Here is a 20015-nt window from a genome sequence, read left to right on the forward strand (position 1 = left end):
TTTGCTGTGCAGCTTTTTAAATATTTTTGAACCATTTTCACATACACCCTTTTGAAAAGTTAGTCGTGACTCAATATGAAGATTTGATATCGAAAAATGACGATTTAGATGAAATTGAAAAACTGTGCAGAGTTTCAAATATTTTCGAAATGGTCGCTCAGGATCGACTGACATGCCCCCGTGGAATGCCTCAGTATCAAAAACAAATTGAGAGGCAATTAGCCGTAATATTATATACCTAAGATAACGTATTTTCTCGATTTTCAATGCAGCTTCAAGCAATAACAAAAGCACGTGTTTAATGAAAGTTAATACTAATTAATCACTAGTAAAGCTTGAGAGCAATTTTATTGCAAAGTCAAAATAGTCAACAGAAAACTGTTACTAAGATATAAATTTGATAAATATACGAAATTGTACAACCAGCTAGCGGGTGCCAAAACTTCTATAACCCCCGGACTTAGTTGAATCATTTGTTTGAAAAACTGCAGAAGTCCATTTTACACTATTTCGAGAAAACAACAAAAAACTGTTTTTGAGCAAATTTACACCGAATCTTCCGATTTCTTCGATACAGATCAATAGTTTTGGCAAAACTCAACACCCTGGGGCACTTTCAGTGCAAAAAATGTTAGTAGTACTCCACAATTGCTCTTCAAAGTACGTGGACATATGTAGTATCTCAAACAAACTAAAAATTCTTCATACATTCCCGAACAAAAATTTTTTTTTCGTATTTTTTGCCAGAATACGTATTTTTGAACGAGGATTCAGAATATATAAAAATCTCATTTTGGCCAAAAATGTTACATATGCAGTTTCTCAAACAAACGGTTCAGTTAGGTTTTTATACGAATATCTTACAATCTTGCTGTAAATGTATTTTTTTACGCGGCCAATGGATATTCTGTATCACAATGTTTTCTCAACTTGATGTAAATCTGGAAACACACTGCGGTCGGTTGCTTATTAGAGTGCCGGTTTCGGGCTTTTGTCCTACTTTGACCACAGTCGCGATTAAAATGGCACAGAACAGATTAAACAATAAATTACCTAATTTAGAGCTGTACACTAATTACATAAAGGAATCCAGGCTTCCTTGCAGTAGGTACCCAAGGTTTTTTCCACAAACATTTATTTTTGTACGAAGCGTAATTAAATAATTCATTATTCAATGACAGAAGCGGCTTTCTATGCTCAAGAAACCAAAGAAAAATGTTGTGCGCTAATGGTTCTTGAATGGTTGCGAGCCAACATTAACATAATTTTACAGATTTATATGTTATGAGCAAGCAAAATAACAATACTCCATTCAGGTTCTTTTACAACACTTCCACGCTTTTTTGGGAATGTGTTGTAATCGTCCTTGGGGGAAGCGAGATAGGTTTGTAAATATCGCTTGACTTATTATAATGAGAATTAAAATTCCAGTATGGCTTGCCGTACTTTTAATTTATTTCTTTATTATTTTTTCTTGTTTCGGGAAATTTGAGAATTGTTGATACACAAAAACCAACAGCTCACTAAACAACTGGTATTGAACTTATCATTTAGAATTTAGCCAATAACTCATTCCAGAGGCTCGAAATTTATACAATGTACCATTGCTCTATGTCTAATATTTACAGCGTGAATCGCAAGTTTTACTTAATATACTAAACTAGTAGAACGTATCCTGCGTTGTTCGGGTACTTATAATTTACTTTACAAATGTCATTTTTTTTGTAGCGCGCACTCTATGTCGGTAGATTTCTTCACTAAACAGCCTTTCTGGCATTCCTTATTATATAAACACAGCAGACGAATCGATTGGTAAGAAAATCTTGCAAATCGGTCAACCAGCTTGTGAGTTATATTGCCTCAAAGGCAATGCAAACAAATTTTTATATGGCCGGAGTTCATCCAAAACGCACCAAGCGACTTTTTGACTGACTTTTTATATTGTGTTCATACAAGGAAAGCGAAACTACAGTGAACATTCCTTTACTCGATATTGAAGAGACCATCCAGTTAGAGAGGTATCGAGAACGGAACACGTTCTAATTTTTTTTCCAAAATTCAAAAATTTATCTTACCATGTAGACATATGGATTAAAACCATTTGGCCGAACGCCGTTTGGCCGAATAGTTAACAATTTTTACCTTATTAAGTGAAGTGAAAAGTAAGATGTTTGAAATGAATAGTGAAAAGTGAGAACTAAGAAGTGAAAAGTGAGAACTAAGAAGTGAAAAATTAGATGTTTGAAGTGAGTACTTGGAAATGAAAGTGAGTACTGAGTAGTAAGATGTGTTCAGTCATAAGCGAGAAGTGAGTAGTGGTCCCTTCTCACTTCTCACTTGTCACTCCGCACTTCTACCTTCTCACTTTTCACTTCTTATTTCTTACTTTTCATTTCTCCTTTCTCACTTCTAATTTGCCACTTCTCACTTCACACTTCCTACTTGTAACTTTTCACTTTTCACAAAAGATTCATTTTTGTGAAATGAATTGAAAAAAAATAAAATATTTTTTTCCTATTTTGTCACATCCCGGGTAGAAGAAAATAGCAAAAGAATAACAAGTTTTACCATTAATATATGAATAACAGAATAGCAAAATCTGATGTTAGTTTGTTTGATATAGTTGCTAAAATAACTAAAATAATAGCAAAAATTGTTCGAGCGAATAGCTAAAAAATAACTCATTTTGCTATTATAAGAGCAAACCAATAGCAAAATATTCATAGAAAGGAAAATATCAAAAACAGTTATTATTGATATCCCGGGTAGAGGTGAATAACAAACAAATAACATAATAATAACAAATTTTGCTATGATATCAGATTTAGTTATTCCTATGTTATTTATAAATAAAATAAAATAGCATCCCAACAACAAATGTTGTTATAATAGTAAAATTAGTTATTTATAAGTTATTGCAAAAAGGAGCAGAACAACAAATAAAGAACAAATTTTGCTATCATAGCAAAGTTTGTTATTCATTTATCATTTGCATTTTCAACATATCAATAATAACTGATTTTGATATTTTCTTTTCTTCATATATTTTGCTATTGATTTGTTATTATAATAGCAAAACGAGTTATTTATGAGTTATTTGCTAGAGCAATCCCGGGTAGAGGTGAATAACAAACAAATAACATAATAATAACAAATTTTGCTATGATATTAGATTTAGTTATTCTTATGTTATCAATAAATAACATAAAATAACATTCCAACACTAAATTTTGTTATAATAGTAAAATAAGTTATTTATATGTTATTGTAAGAAGGAGCAGAACAACAAATGAAGAACACATTTTGCAATCATAGCAAAGTTTGTTATTCATTTATCATTTGCATTTTCAACATACCAATAATAACTAATTTTGATATTTTCTTTTCTTCAAATATTTTGCTATTGGTTTGTTATTATAATAGCAAAATGAGTTATTTATGAGTTATTTGCTAGAGCAATGTCTGTTATTATTTTTGCTATTTTAGTAACTATATCAAACAAACTAATAGCAGATTTTGCTATTCAGTTATTCATATATTAATAGTAAAATTTGATATTATTTTGCTGTTTTCTTCTACCCGGGATGTCTGTTATTATTTTTGCTATTTTAGCAACTATATCAAACAAACTAATATCATATTTTGCTATTCAGTTATTCATATATTAATAGTAAAATTTGATATTATTTTGCTGTTTTGTTCTACCCGGGATGTTGAAAATGCAAATGATAAATGAATAACAAACTTTGTTATATAACAAATATATAATATATAATAACAAATTTTATTATTATAACAAAATTTGCTATTAGGATGCTATTTTATGTTATTCATGAATAACATAGGAGCATGAGCATGAACATGAGCATGATGACCGTGCATTTCGTAGTTGCTACTCCGTGATCGACCAGAACAATCGCAATTGCACAGGGAACCAATGGATGGAAGCATGGGATTTGCTCTCCAACCTCAATGTGCACAGTCCGAGAGCTCTAGTATTTTGGATAGTCGATAACGGCGCTGGCCACGTCCTCACGGTCATCGGGGATGGGAAGGAATTGATGATGCAGTCACTCGCCCACTGCAAGCCGAGAACACCTCTGCACTCGCCACGAGTTCCTGCGGAATTTTATTGGAATCTTGGGGTTAAGGTTTTATGGCAGAGGTTCGTCTTGGTTAACGGGTTGCCAATGTGATAGTTATGAAAGGGTGGTGAGTATTCTAATTGGATGCCGAAACGAACTTTTTCGCTCATTTCGAATTCTAACAGTAACCTGCTAGAACTAATCAAGTTGTAGGTATAGGGATAGAAGATGGAAACGGTATGAAAGCCCATTTCCAGTTCTAGCGATTGCTAGAACATGAGAAATATATGAAAAGATACAAAGTAGGAAGAATGGAACGGGCCTGGGATTGAACCCACGACCTCCTGCGTATGAGGCAGAAACGGTAGCCATATGACCACCAAGCCCGTTATTATTCATGAATAACATAGGAATAACAAAATCTGATATCACAGCAAAATTTGTTATTATTATGTTATTTGTTTGTTATTCACCTCTACTCGGGATACCCTGTTTAATCACCCCAAAATTCACCAGTTGAAGTAAGAGGTGAAAAATGAGAAGCGAGAAGTAATATATGTGGAGTAGAAAGTTAGTAAAGTAATATCCCGATTTTATCACCCCAAAATTCACCAGGGGGTGATAAAATCGGGATATTACTTTACTAACTTTCTACTCCACATATATTACTTCTCGCTTCTCATTTTTCACCTCTTACTTCAACTTCAAATACTTTTCCAGACAATTTAGCATTACTGTTACTTTTGTTAGTAAACGCTGCCAGCACTTACCGCAGCGCACAATGTTGTTTGTATATGATTTTGCATTTGATGTAAATTTGGAGTATGTTTGTCTATTCACTAACAGTTAATGAGCATTTTTAGTGACAATGTGCGATACAAAATAACGAAATACGATGCATAAACAAGATTACTTCTACACGCAAAAATAAAACAATTTATTTGTTCGATGAAACATTTCTTAAAATCTATTTCGTAACGGAAAAAGCGAAGTACTTTTGATGAGTTAAAAAGGGTGATCGCTAGTATTTATAAGGGCGTGGCCTTAAGGATGCAGACGATATCCCTAAGCTAGCAGTTCTCAACCTGTAGTACTTGTACCGAATGTATAACAATTCCAATAAAAACCTATTAATAAAGTTTTGATATGACGAGCCCGTGGTTTGGTGGCTTCTGCCTTATAAGCTGTAGGTCGTGGGTTCAATTCCAGGCTCGCTCCTTTCCTACTTTTTTTTCCATCGGGACATCTGAATCTTATTTATTTCTGTGTTTCACGTTCTACCAAAACGATTCCTACTGTTATAAACTTCCACACTAACAATTCCAAAACTTGGCACCTATGAGCAGGGTTGAAATATGTCAAAGGCAATGCAGTGAAAAACATGGATCTCAGTGGTTGGGTGAATGTGTACATTTTACTGTGGTGGTCATATTCGTGGCGCACTTGGTGATGTGAGTTCCGTTGTTTAGTCATCTCCCTCTTCGGGAATGTGAGATCGATTTCAAAGAAGGGAGAAAATAAAAAAAATTAAATAAAAAAACATCACTTTCATCCAGTGCTGCCGAATATTTACAACCCTGCCTATGAGAGATCATAGAGCTCTCTACATCTTCATCTCAACTATTGGAGAGTACATTGCCCAATGCTAATGCTAATTGATAAAGTTTTGATAGGTAATTGTGAATTTTTTTCCGAAAGATACCGTTCGGAAACCAAACGCTCAAAAGAATTCCATTTGAAAATCGAAAATAATTCCATGCAGAATCCCAGAAGAATTTCGATCGAGTTTCGTTCGGAAACTAAAAAAATCGTTCGAAAACCCAAACTAATTCCGTCCGGTAGCCCAAAAGAAGTTTGTGTTAAAAACTCGGAAATCTAAAATCTTAATATAAGTAGAACTAGCGTTTAGGGTTGTGAATATTGGCCGAAGATTAAAGTACTGTTAGACAAAGTTGTACATGACACATGGTGTTAGGAGTCCACCATGAAATATATTCCGGAATTCAGCCTCTGAAATGAGTTATTGGCTAAATACTACAATGATAATGAAATGATAAGTTCAATCTCTGCTCAACAACGTGCTATACATTTCAGGAATCGCTCCACTATGTCAAATAGATTCCGCAAAAACCTAATTCAGTTTTACTATAGTTACAATAGAAAGAGTTCGTGACTTACCGGTCAGCGTGATGTACCGAGGGCTCACTTCGGTTGGACTCTGCGCTTGCACAACGGCCACCTGCGCTGTCACGTGCTGCTGCTCGGTACCATTGACTGAGGAGGGCGCTGTCTCTGAACCGTCGCCAACCTCCAGCTGCACGCCCATTTTGGAGTCTTCAGGCGAATCAGCCTCGTCGATCGGTACGATGTCGATGACGGTTCCGTTGGGATGGATTACGATTTTCTTCTGCAATGAAGAACACTGAAGGGAGTAAGGTTCAAAGTTCCGACCGTCAAATATAGCAGATGTGTCAAGTTACCTGCTGGATGATCTGCTGCAGTGTCAAGTTGCCATTGACTGTGCCTAGAAGATTTGCAATGCTAAGGTTATTGGCGATCAAGCTGGTTGGTATGACGGCAGGTGCAGTGGTGCCAGCCGCTACCGGCGATTGATTAGATATTGATTTTCCTGTACCATTTTTGAGCGCAGTTGTGGGAACGACCGTAACGGTAGGAACCGTCGACGTCGGAGAGTTCACGACTATCGATGAGCCATCACTAGAAGGAGAACCTCCTGTGCCACCACCGGGACTGGGCGAAGAAGTCGGCGGTGCCGTAGTCGCTGCAGTGGGGGTAGCGTTTGCGATCGGGGTAACTGTTATAAAACTACGCTGCGTGGCTAAACGGGTGGCCATTGTGCTTTTTTAAGACTTGAAATCGGGATTCGATTGATTGAGCTTCTAAGCTAGCTATGGATATATGAACTATGTGTCGGATGGATATTTTTTTCGAACCCTGTATCAGTTTTGTGTTATGTGAATAGTACGGATTGGTTACGGTATGATATGGTACTGGGCTTTATTGAATATTCATGCACAATTTGGTTGGTAAACGGTAAGATGAAACGCTGTGGTTGCAGATTTAAGGCTGTCGGGTGATTACGCGAGTAGGAAACATCTGTAAAGGAAAGAGAGGACATATAAAATAGAATAATTTTTAACGTGACATAACATAATGATTAGCAAAAAAAATCTGATGTTAGAAGTGCGGGACCCTATATAAAAGATTACACTGGAGTCGCTTTGTAAGCTTAAATTTTTTTCAATTCCTCGGTCAATCTCAATTAACATAGCTTTTGAAATATTTTTTTTTGTAGGATCAGCTAGAAATAACAAAAAAAAAACCCTGATTAATCCACCTAGCGGTGTTGGTGCCTTTCTCGTGCTAAAAAATGAGTAAGTGTTTTTTAGCGTGTTTTGCGCATAGAAAATAGTATTTTGGCCCTAACTCCTAATCCCATAGTCCGATCTGGTCAATTTTCAATAGCAAACAATGGGACAGGATTCCCCGTCGAATGGAACTTGTTGCGATTAATTCGACCAATGCTAAGTTCCAAAAAGTGTGTCTACAAAATTTTGTACACATACACACATACACACGCACACACATACATACATACACACATACAGACATCACCTCAATTCGTCGAGCTAAGTCGATTGGTATATAACACTATGGGTCTCCGAGCCTTCTATCAAAAGTTTGTTTTTGCAGTGAACATATAGCCTTTACGTATACTTAGTATACGATAAAGGCAAAAACAAATCGCGTAAAAAGCGACCCCAGGGTATGTCATAGCATATTTGATTTAATTCCTGAAAATGCAATATTATTCTTCCTCGTATTTCGGGTAAATTGATTAAAATAATTTTAGGGTCAGAAGAATTTTCTGCCTTCAGTAATTTTTAAATAAGGACCATGCAAGCTTAATTACTGACAAAACCTAACATCTAAACAGTTATACAATTCAGAACATTCGATGCTTCGATGCATTAGGTGGGAACTGGACAATTAAAATATTGATAGTTGCCAGGAAATATTGGTAACATGATCCTCCACCTAAATGTAGAGACACGCGCTTCATCTCCAATGGATACTATCTTCTTATAAATACTTTTTAATGGCGATAGCTTCTGGCATTACAGAAAACAGGTATCATCGCATACCGTTTTAGACTGTGCTGAGAGCTCACTTTGCATAGCTCCAGACCTCCGTTGTGGGTGCGTCGAAAAATTATGTCACCCAGTGTTCTACACTAACAACTACCGGGGGAGGTAGATTAGACAGGTTAAATTTTACTAGCAAAAATATGTTGATAATTGTGATATACATTCAATCAATTTACGCGTTAACAATATCGGTGGCATGGAACTGGTGTTACTAGTAGCTTAATAACTAATTATGTGTGAGTTTTTACGAAAAGAAATGATTTACACACTCACAGACGAGCTCGGTAGTCTAGTGGCTACCGCTTCTGCCTTATAAGCAGGAGGCCGTGGGTTCAATTCCAGGCTCGTCCCTTTCATACTTTGTATTTCTATCTTAATTCTTTCTGTGTTTCACTTTCTACCAAAACGATTCCTACTGTTATAACCTTCCACACAATCCCAAAACCTCCCGTGGCACCTATGAGATGTCGTAGGTAGAGTTCTCTGCATCTTTCTTAAGTAGGTGTCCAACTAACCATCCTTCCCCTTCCTCAGCATTCGCAAGGACGTGACCAGGACAGATCTCGACTATTGGAGAGTGCAATGCTTCCATCTAAGAGATAGTGATTAGTCCCAAATCAATATCTGAGGTAACGGATGAAAGTAATGCTACTCTCATACAATAGTCTTGGCTTGTACCACCTACGAAATTGTGCGAATTGCTCAATGCTAATGCTAATGCTAAAGAAATGATTTACACACTCACCACGTGTTTTTTTGTTGCCAAAATACCACACGAAGTGCGTTAGGGCATAAGTCGTGACTGACCCTACCCACTTCTCTGGCTTACGGTATTACTTCAGGGAGGAAGGTTGTCTTTCAAGCACTCTTTCTTAAGGTGAATTACGAGGGTCTAAAAAAGGCTGCAACAATGGCCGTGCTAACGCGATTCATCTTAATCGGCACGTTGTATGGTGCTTATCTTCAACGATCTTCTCGATTTTTTAGCACTTTGACACTATTGTTTGAGCCAATTAGCACTACAGTTACATGACCACTTTGTCGCTATTATTCTTCCTCGTGTTATTGGTACGCAATAACCTGTCTTACTAATATGGTCTACTTGATTTTTGGCCCTTTTAAATACATTTGGGCACTAATCCATGCGCACAATTGGTATTTGGTAACCTACCACACTTAGTGTGCTGGTAATAGTGGGTTGAGACTGTGCGACTCATGCTAACTAGAAAATACGACTAGAATTTGTCGACTGTCCATGGTTCATACAAATTTTTGAAAATTTATATGAAGAATTGTTCACGCTGGGGGAGGGGGGTATCTGAAACTGACCAAAACCTGTCCGTCCACATGGTATATGGACGATTGTATGTCATATCCCAGAAACCCATTGCCCAGAAAGTGATTCCCCAGAAATTAATGCCCCTGAATGCACTACTCCCCAGAAAACCATTCCCCAGAATACCACAATCCCCAGAAAGACATTCCCCAGAATGCCTCTATCCCCCGAAATACATTCCCCAGAATGTCCTTATCCCCAGAATACCATACCCCAGAATACACCATTTCCTAGCTTAGACTAAATACTTCGTAATTGCTTCATCCTGGGCAAATGCGTACTTTCAAAGAAGGAGTCATCTACTCTTTTGCCTTATTCCGGGCAAATGCATACTTTTAAAGAAGGAGTCATCTACTCTTTTGCATTATCCCGGGCAAATGCGTACTTTTAAAGAAGGAGTCATTTACTCTTTTGCATTATCCCGGGCAAATGCGTACTCTTAAAAAATGAGTGATTTACTCTTTTACCTTTTCCGGGCAAATGCATACTTTTGAAGAAATAGTTATCTCCTTGTTTGTCTTTTTCCGGGCAAACGCATACTTTTAAAGGAGTCATCTACTCTTTTGTCTTATTCCAGGTAAATACATACTTCTAAAAATGGAAATCATATATTCTTACGACCCATTGCATTTCATACTCTTTTCAACGATTATGCCAAATGGTCATTATGCCAAACCCAAACGGCTTTATGCCAAACGGCATTATGCCATATGGGCTTCCCCCAATATGAACAACGAGTATAATGGATTATATGCTCCTTCGTATTATATGTGAGCCCTAACAAAAATATCAAATGGGCTCCATTCCGGGCAAATGCGTGCTGAAAATAAGGCAGCATATGTCGTTTTGCCTTATTCCAGGCAAATTCGTACTTTAATATAAGTATTTTTGCATAGGAATATAGTATCTAGTATTTTAATTTATAGAAATGACAGCGAAAACATAGTTTCTTAGACTGATACCTTTTTCTGGGGAACGGGTCATTCTGGGTTTTTGGTTTCTGGGGAATGGGTCATTCTGGGGATTTCTTTTCGGGGAAATAGTGCATTCTGGGGAATATCATTCTGGAGAATTGGTCGTTCTGGGAAATGGAATTCTGGGAAATACCATTCTGGGGAACTGATTCTGGGGATTGGTATTCTGGGCATTGACATACAACCATATGGACAGCCCCTTATTCAAAAAGTTATAAGCATTGAAGTAACACTATATGGTCGGGTCGATTTTACGAAGTGAATTGCTTATTTGTTACCTGGGGCATGATCGGGTGATGGCCGATCAACGAGAGAATGTGCAGGTTGAGGATCAAAAGTCGACTCTTCACTTTTAGCTTAATCAACGACCACAGCCTAGACTTCGGAAGCACTGATGATGATAAGGACGCATTCTGCGCGCAGCTTGAACGTGAGTCCGACAGCTGCCCAAACCACGACGTCAAAATCATTATAGGTCCCATGGCCATTCACAGTATCTACTCCCAACACAGCCTTTCGCATCGGTACACCTGAAGATAACCACTGCAGACAGAATCAAAAATCGATCACATTCTGATTGATGGACGGCACTTCTCCGATATTATCGACATAAAGACATATCGTGGGGCTAACATCGACTCTGACCAATATCTGGTGATTGGTAAACTGCGCTCAAGCTACCCAAAACTATCAACAATACACGGTACAGACGGCCTTGGTAGGACCTAGACTGAAGGAACCTGATGTACGCCAATACGTACGCGCAGAATCTCGAAGCAGCGTTGCCGGAAGAGAGTGAGCTCGATGAGGCTCCTCTTGAAGACTGCTGGAGTAGATTTAAATCAGCCATTAACGACGCAGCGGAGAGCAGCGTCGGGTATGTGGAACGATGTCGACGGAACGATTGGTTCGACGAAGAGTGCAGACGGATTCTGGAGGAGAAGGACGCGAGCGCGAGCGGTCGCGCTGCAGCAAGGGGTTCAACAGAACGTGGAACACTACAGGTGGAAACGGAGACAGCAGACCCGCCTTTTTCAGGAGAAGAAACACCGCATGGAAGAATCGGAGTGGAACGGTTGTGCCTTTATCAAGAAACTCGTAAGTTCTATCAGACGCTCAACGCATCCCGCACAGCCTTTGTGCTGCGAGCCGAAATGTGCAGGGATAAGAATGGGAGCATCTTGACAGACAACGTGTGATGATCGAAAGGTGGAAGCAGCCTTCCAAGGAACACCCTAATGGCGCTCAGAGCACAGGCATCGAAGGTCAAGGCAGCGGAGGGGACGACTACAACCCCCACCTTGAGAGAAGTTAAGGATGCCATCCAACAGCTCAAGAACAATAAAGCAGCTGGTAAGGATGGTGTCGAAGCTGAACTCATAGAAATGGGCTCGGAAAAGCCAATTGACTAAATCTACTAATAGTCATAATCAGGGAAACAAAACAGCTAACGAGTGGTACACTTAATCGGCGGTTGTTAGATTTTCTAACAATTCTGTATAAGAATCTACCAAAACCTGTATAAGAACTGGGCATATGCGAATATATAGATTTTTATACAAAAAATGTAAGAAAAGCTTACAAAATTTGTTGGATTCTCATACAATATTCGTATGAGTATCTAGCAATTGAGATGATTTGGGCGATAGCCGATAAAACGGCGTTCCAGCCAACTTCATCTTTACACATCCTCTGAACTAGGTTGTCCGGGGTAGTGTCCAGACCACATGTGGCAAGCATGTGGTCACGCATTGCGCGAAAACGTGAGCACACGAACAACACGTGTTCCGCCGTTTCCTCTAAACCTGCGCATACCAAACACTCGGGCGAGGCCGAGCAAGCCAGCTGCGTTACCTGCACTGTGATTTTGCAGCACGCTTAAACGCCGGGCACATCGAACCCCCCATGGGCTTGCTGTTCACAGCTTTGCTGGAACAAATCAAACAATTGGGAGGGTTCGTGCAGCATTGTGCCTTATGTCCCTCCAATCCGCAGCGTCGGCAGAGATTGCTTCTGTCAGGGCCTTTGCAGTCCCATTGCTTGTGCCCCGGTTCCAGGCACTTGAAGCAAACTTCGGGTTGCTCGTATATGCCCACAGGGCATACCGACCATCCCACCTTGACGCTCCCTAACTTGACTACCTTGGAGGCGTCCGCTGCAGATAGCCGAACCAATGCTACCTGCGTCCCTGCCGGACCTTTCCGTAGCCGAACGGCTGCGGTGGGCGTCTCCACTTCACACTGTCGCCGCAGTGCCATGACGAGCTCTTCGACTTCGGTGATCTCGTCCAGGTCTTTAACCCTTAGATACACCTCCCCCGTTTTGATGGCCTTCAACTTGACCGTCTCGCCTAGGACCTCCTCCGCCAACTTCTAGTAGGCGGCGCCCTTTTGCGAGACGCCCCGCTTCAGCTCGAGGATCATCTCGCCCATCCGGGTACGTCTTATTCGACGTACGTCGGCGCCGAGTTCACCGAGCTTGACGTCACTCCTCATCGCCTTCAAGACGTCCGAGTACTTAGCCTCGTCCGCCGTGATGACTAGGGCATCGCCCCTGGAGCGATTGGCGCCTACCCTAGACTTCTTGCTACTCGCATTCGCCTGGGCCTTCTTTTCGGCCCTTGACGTCTTCGGTTGCCTCTTGTTCTTGACCAGGGTCCAGGAGGCGTCATCCCCCTCTATTTCCCTGGTCTGGTGCGGCTGAGAACTCTCAGCCTGCCGTAACCCCTTACCACCGTCTTTCCTGGGTGGACGGACCTTTCCAGGTCCTTCCTCCCCCGGTTTTGGAGGTACCTGGCCGGGGTTCAGCTTCCCAGACGCACTACCCATGTTCGGGGTAGTGACCATCCGCGTTTTGGAGCGGCCCCCAGGGAGCCCATCCCCTGGAGACTGTCTCCCCCGTTTTTGTGTCTGCTCCGTTGGAGCAGTCACCCCCGACGTACCCGCAAATACTTGAGCCTCAGTCTGGGTAGACTTTGGCACCACTGTTTTCGCTGGCACGCCTTCGGTCGATTCGACCTTGCCCGAGTCCGCGAATCCTTGGGCCTCAGTCTGGGTAGACCTCGACTCTACGGATTTCACGGGTTTACACTTGGCCGTCCCGACCGCCCTCTCCAGCTTGGCGTCCAGCATCGACTTTCGAAGTTTCTGCAAGCTCCTCTTGAGGTCCTTACTGATATTATGCTTCGATGACGCAAAGTCGATGATGGCATCCAGCTGTTCCGTCGCCACCTCGAAGGCCGAAAGCCCATCGCGTTTGCGGTTCATCGCCTCCACAAGCCATGGGCCGTCAATAACCCCTACCGGCGTTTTTTTAGCCGAGATGAAGATTAAGTGACCCACGCTGGCGCTGCGCACTGAGCTGCCGACTATTGCCTCTGGCCTCCTAGGCGGAGACCTGAACAACCCACCTCTTGCGAAGGGGTTGTCGCCTACACTACTACCACTAATTGAAGAATTGACTTGATGTTCAATTTTGGTCCCACGAGTTGCTCGGGAAAAGAGGTCCACCACGCCAGACCCAGCATGACGTGGTAAGGGACAATTACTGTGGGGGGTGCCCAGGTACCCCACAGGCTCCGTTAAAGGCCTAGCTTATTATTTCACCCCCCTGGCCATGCATCCCCTCGGCACGGGTCACTTGACGCCTTGGGATTAGGGGTTAGGGACGATGGTCCCGGTCTAACTCGCAGTGCCCATGGGGAGGGGTCGTCAAGCCCTTGGACAAAGTCCCTGCTGCCCCACATACCCCAGGGGCAGGTACCTCAGCGGCACCTCAGAAGTGGGGGACACGAAGTCTCGCTACGACTGGCAGGAGTGTCGGGGGGTTGATGCTTCTGCGGCACATCAGAAATTGGAGACATGTAAGGTAAGTGGTGCCACCTCGTTGCAGGATGGGGAGACCACCACACTGACTGAGGACTATCTGGGCTTCGGAATATCAATAGGTGGGTGCTGCCTGCAAAGTACCTGACCGAGACCTATTGGCAGTATCAAATTCCGGGTAGGAGAGTGTTAGGCACGCGTGACATGTTCCACGCCCAAACGATGCACAGAGTGGATATAAATGGGAGATGGGGGTATTACAACCCCCACTGAGTGAGTGACTGAATGTCAAGAGAGTGGTGCAAGCGATTGGGACTGAATGTATGAGCGAGCACACAAGTCAGACCCGCAGGGTACGTGTGGTCAGAGTGGCTGCTTAGGCAGTAGTGTGATCCGGCTGCCAGGGACGGATTGAGTGAAGTCTCGCTAGGCCTGGCAGGAGTGTCGGGGGGCAGATACCTCTGCGGCACCTCAGAAGTAGGGGACAAGAAAGTCTCGCTATGACTGGCAGGAGTGTCGGGGGGTTGATGCTTCTGCGGCACCTCAGAAATAGGAGACATGAAAGGGTCTGCCTCGTAGCTGAGGTAGGAGCGGCATATGAGCCACCAACCTAGGGTCGCCTCCGGCTTGTTACAAGTGGTGCCACCCTGATACAGGACGGGGTGAACACCATACTGAATGAGCACTGTCTATGTTGTGAGATGGGGATGTGAGATGGCATGGGGTACCCCCTGCAGGGTACCTGGTAGTCCTCTTATTGAATATCGAAATAATTGGTGGAATTAAATGGAGTTACTTAACTCATCTTAGACGGTTGAATACATTCCACTAAAAAGAGCTTAAAATATTTTTTCGGAAATTAATACCTTCATGCAAGGATGTTATCGATCATTTAGTAATTTGCGTTCGGTTGTTTAGTAGTTTGTCAATAACTCATTCCAGAAGCTGAATTTCAAAATGTGTTATATGGTGGACTCCTAGTGCTAAGGTTTTTCTACAACTCTGCCAAATGGTTCGTTGTTTGAATTCAACTAATAACGGAGTTATAGCGCTAGTTGCAGTAGCTTAAACTAAATGATTGGAATTTTGTTATCATTTAGTCTAAGTTACTGATACTATAGCTATAACTCCGTTATTAGTTGAATTCAAACAACGAACCATTTGGCAGAGTTGTAGAAAAACCTTCGTACTAGGAGTCCACCATACAACACATTTTGAAATTCAGCTTCTGGAATGAGTTATTGACAAACTACTAAACGATCGAACGCAAATTACTAAATGATCGATAACATCCTTGCCTTCATGTACTTTTGAGTAGTATCACTTTGAAAGCGGATAACTGATTTTCGATAGGGTAAGGTGAGACAAGATGGGTCACGGGGTAAGATGGGTTAGGGTCGTTTTTGAGCATGGTATACTTTTTAATGTGGGCTCATCGAGCAATGTTAAATTTAAACATTTTTAGTAATATAGTGACAAAATCGGGACAGAAACTTCTGTCGGAATTAGACAAAATCGGGTCAGCACTGTATTCTATTTAACTCTATGTTTAGATGCTTTGAATTTATTTTTATTTTTTCAAAAAAAATCGGAATAACATCAATTCCCACCCAACATAAAGGCACACCTTTCAACATGCCACGTTCTATTGTGTTATTGGTCTCATCTAAGGAAGAAAACAAAACAGAACAAAAAAATGGTTTTAATGGCGGTTGCCAAAAAATAAGTTTGCAAAGGCCTGCAAGATAAAGATGACGAAATACATATGTATCAAATCAGTCGCAATCTACAAGGTAGAAACGCTAAGATGACACACTTGAAATGTGTAATATAGAATTTGCATTAGTCCATCTATCTCTATCCATCTAGATCAAGTAAAATTAATAATGTTTCATTTTAGCTAGTTGAATGTAAATACTTTGTATTCGTGTTTGAATGTGACCCAAACTTGTAGATCGAGAGTCTCGAGCTACGTGCGGATTTTTGTTTTTTTACTCAATTTTCGATCTACAAATATTAACCATATTTAAAAACGAATGCAAAATACTCAATCTAAATCAGCTACAAAAAAATTTGATTATACTTTAAATTTAATAATGTACTAGTTTAATTTTTGATAATTATTTTCAAGGAAATTAAAGTGTGCCATTATTAGTTGTCAGATTCCACGCAGAATGACACATCGATCAAATTCAATGATCGTTGATTTGATTGAAACTTATCACATATTTTCGGTATAGGAGACAGATAATGTTCCACTGATTTAAAAAAATCAACCCTCGAGTAATTTATAAAAAGGCCGTATGTTTTTGAGCAATTTTTTTTATTGTAACTCGGAAACCGTTCATTGTACGAATAAACTGTCTGAGAAGGAATAGTAGGAGACTAAAATGGCTTTATGAAGAAAATATTACACTGGTCAAATAATTATTACAATACGAGTGATTTTTTTTTAAATTAGTGGAAAATGGTCAGTCTGCTGCGCCGAAAATATGTGTAAAATTTCATTCCAAATAAAGACGATAATTAATTCGTTATTTAGTTTACTTTGTAAAATGCTGGGCAATCCGTCCTGGAAGAGTGAATCATCCGACAGCTTTAACACATTTTCAAATTGATACAAACAAATCTCCACTTCTCTCCGAAAAGACTTATAAAACCGAAAAAAAGAAATCCATCATACTGCTGGTTTGTATTACCAACGTTCGAGTGTATTGGGGTGCTTTATGCACTGAGTTCAAAATGAGTTTTGAACCATTCTACTGCACTCGGTACATCCGCGGAAAACACACACCTCCACTGTTTCCATGGATAACGAGGAAGCGCTTGGCGGCGTGGCGTTAACCTCACCAGCAGCATCAACACGGGGGAAAAAGGCGGAGGTTTTTTTTATTCGCCATCGCAGGTTGGTAAGTATAATCACTTCATTACCGAGAATTAGCCTAATGAATGCACAGCTTTTCACGTACCCACTACTCGAGATGGAAACGGATTTCCTGCTGCACAAGCCAACGAAAGTAATCCTTGGTTCACTTACATTTTTTTTATCATTTGTTCGAGACCATCTCTTGCATTCACAAAGGAACGACGCAAAATATTAGCACTTCCACTAAAACAGAACAAAACCAAGCGTCCGCAATCCGTTTCCTAGAGATGATAACTGGACGATTATCTTGGGAAACGTCTAGACAGAAGTTCCTACTCTTGACGGTCGCTATAAACAGAACGCCCGGTCGAATCCAGTCTAAACAAACAGCCTTGCGGCAGACTTTCTCTTCTTTGACTAAAACTTGAACTCTGACTCAACTCCTTGAGGTACCTATCTCCATAGGGACGACGATCAACTGGCAGGCTGGCTGGTCGTCTGGTTAGAAGCGACCCCCTTCTTCGCTGGATATCTTCAGGTGGTGAAGGAACGGGCTGGGTAATAGCAATGCCCATATTGATCAAACAGCAGCAAACAACATTGTGACTGTGGCCGTTGGTGGTTCTCGAATTTTGTTTGCCATGAATCACCTTTTAGTTTGTAATTCAACTGAATTGTCGTATATCAGAGGTTGGCGGTCTCTAAAGTTTTATCTAGAATCAAAATTTATCTCGTCTCATAAACAATCATAGCGACGAAAAAAGGGTGCTGATTTTCAATAATGATGCTCCTCTCTGCTCATTTTTGTGTCTTTAATCTTTATTATTATCAAGCGCAAATTTATACATTTATCATTGTGTTATTTATTGAAAATAATTCAATAGATAATGAAATTCTAGAAGACATTTTGAAAAGCATTATTACAGTATTAAGAACCACGTAAAAAATGCAAACGTTAAATGGAGAACCTCTGCTACCGATACTAACGGCCGACCGTAACTCCATTTGAAACACCAGCCCCTAAATGCGACAAACAAACACGGCACGAGCGGAGGTGGTACAATGGGGGTCAAAAACGAATTCGTTCCGGCTGGGTGCATCCGCTATTTCTGCTGCTGCTGCTGCTGTTTAGATCCTGGCGGTTTTTCTGCCCATTCCCGTTTTGTTGGTGGGTAGCAGCGCGCGCAGTACCATATGCGTATGCTTCGGATGAACGGACTGGAAGCGAGCCTTTGGGTCTGACCGTGCTCACCGAGCGTATCCTGTCCGCAATATGCCTGGTGCTAATGTGCCCTTTGTGTTGTTCCAAACGAAAACGATAGAATTTTCCGCGTTTGTCATTTAAGCAGAAGGAAATGCAAAGATCAATGGCCCTATCTGGGCGAATGCATCAATGACATTAAAAAAATGCAATAACTAAGACACAATAATTTTGAGTAAAATTTGTACTTTGTTAATTAATGGTTTACCTATTTTGAAAAATGTTTTCAACTATTGAATCCTTAAGGAAAACTCACAACTTTAACTTGAAAAACTGAACTAAAAATTACTCTTTTGATGGTTATGATGATTACCGTCGTCGGGGGTGACAATGGGTCAAATGGGTGTGAGAATGGGGCACTGTTTCTACTGTTTCAACTTAGAATGCTTGTAAAATGAATTGAATGTATCTGAGGGCAAGAAGACAAAATTATAAGGGACCTTTTTAAGCGACTTTTCTCTACGACCTCCAGACTGCCGGTGAGAGCGATGACCCATTTCCACCCCCAGACCCATTGTCACTCCCGATGGCGGGATTTATAATTTTTAGATATCCAAGTTGGAGCTACCTGGTAGCATAAATTGTCAAGACTGGACTCGAACAGAAGTTTTTTCTTCCACTAGGACCAATACTTAGAAGAAATAGGCTATGCTGACCACTTGAATTTGTTTGACTGTTGTAGTAGCTAACAGAAACTCAAAATTTTAGTTTTGTATGTATAGATTTCCCTTTTTCCTTTTCCATATTCGATTTTGCCTTTCTCGTACAACAAAGTTGTGCCAGAAGGCTATAATTTCACTCCAAAATTCTGTATGTGTGTAGCACATACATATTTTTTTGTTAAACGCGTTTTATATAGAAGGACTTGACAGATTCGAGTGCAACTAGTTTCATTCGACGGAGCAAATTTCCTAGTTGGACACTATTGTTTTTGTTTTTCAATGAAAGCAGTTTGGATTATATTTTTATTTTTTAATCAACAAAAACACCTGTCACACATTGAATCATTAATCATTTTAGCCGTGGCGCAACCCATTACTCTCATAATTGAGTAATTTTAAGCAGATTTTTGAAACAATATTGTTTACTTGTAATCGATGCTGGCTATCAAAACTTCACTATAATTTCAATGCTAGTTTTCTCGCAATTGTGCATTGAAAAATGTTCACGTTTTATTATGTTTCTTGGTTTTTGATGATTTTAAGACGAAAATCAATATACAAATTTATATAGTCAATGTAAACAAACAAAGTACATCTCTTCGGAAAAGAGGAGATGAAACAGCTGTGCGGTTCTCAAGAAACACGCAAATTCTATCAGAAGTTAAACGCATCTCGCAAAGGCTTCATGCCGCGAGCCGAAATGTGCAGGGGTAAGGATGGGAGTATCTTGACGGATGAACGTGTGGTGATCGAAAGGAGGAAGCAGCACTACAATGAACACTTGAATGGTGCTGAGAGTACAGGCAATGAAAGTCAAGGTAGTGGAGGAGATGATTAC

General features: G+C 40.6%; 1 protein-coding gene across 13 annotated transcripts in view; it reads right to left on the reverse strand.

Annotated features, from left to right (window-relative positions):
- The window catches only part of LOC134220467 (DNA-binding protein RFX2), a 201083-nt gene that overhangs the window by 125089 nt on the left and 55979 nt on the right, over nucleotides 1-20015 (reverse strand). For 6 of the 13 annotated variants that reach the window (XM_062699529.1, XM_062699604.1, XM_062699551.1 and 3 more), the window contains 2 exons: nucleotides 6566-7202; nucleotides 6264-6507 (listed from right to left, as the gene is read on the reverse strand). In XM_062699529.1, coding sequence (XP_062555513.1) covers nucleotides 6264-6507; nucleotides 6566-6940 — 619 coding nt within the window. In that variant the 5' untranslated portion in view covers nucleotides 6941-7202. Of the gene's footprint in view, nucleotides 1-6263; nucleotides 6508-6565; nucleotides 7203-17425; nucleotides 17690-20015 lie in introns of those variants that run through there. The other 7 variants (XM_062699611.1, XM_062699585.1, XM_062699596.1 and 4 more) reach the window with 4 other exon arrangements.

Source organism: Armigeres subalbatus, chromosome 1 (assembly GCF_024139115.2).
Source record: "Armigeres subalbatus isolate Guangzhou_Male chromosome 1, GZ_Asu_2, whole genome shotgun sequence".
Taxonomy (NCBI): Eukaryota; Metazoa; Arthropoda; class Insecta; order Diptera; family Culicidae; genus Armigeres; species Armigeres subalbatus.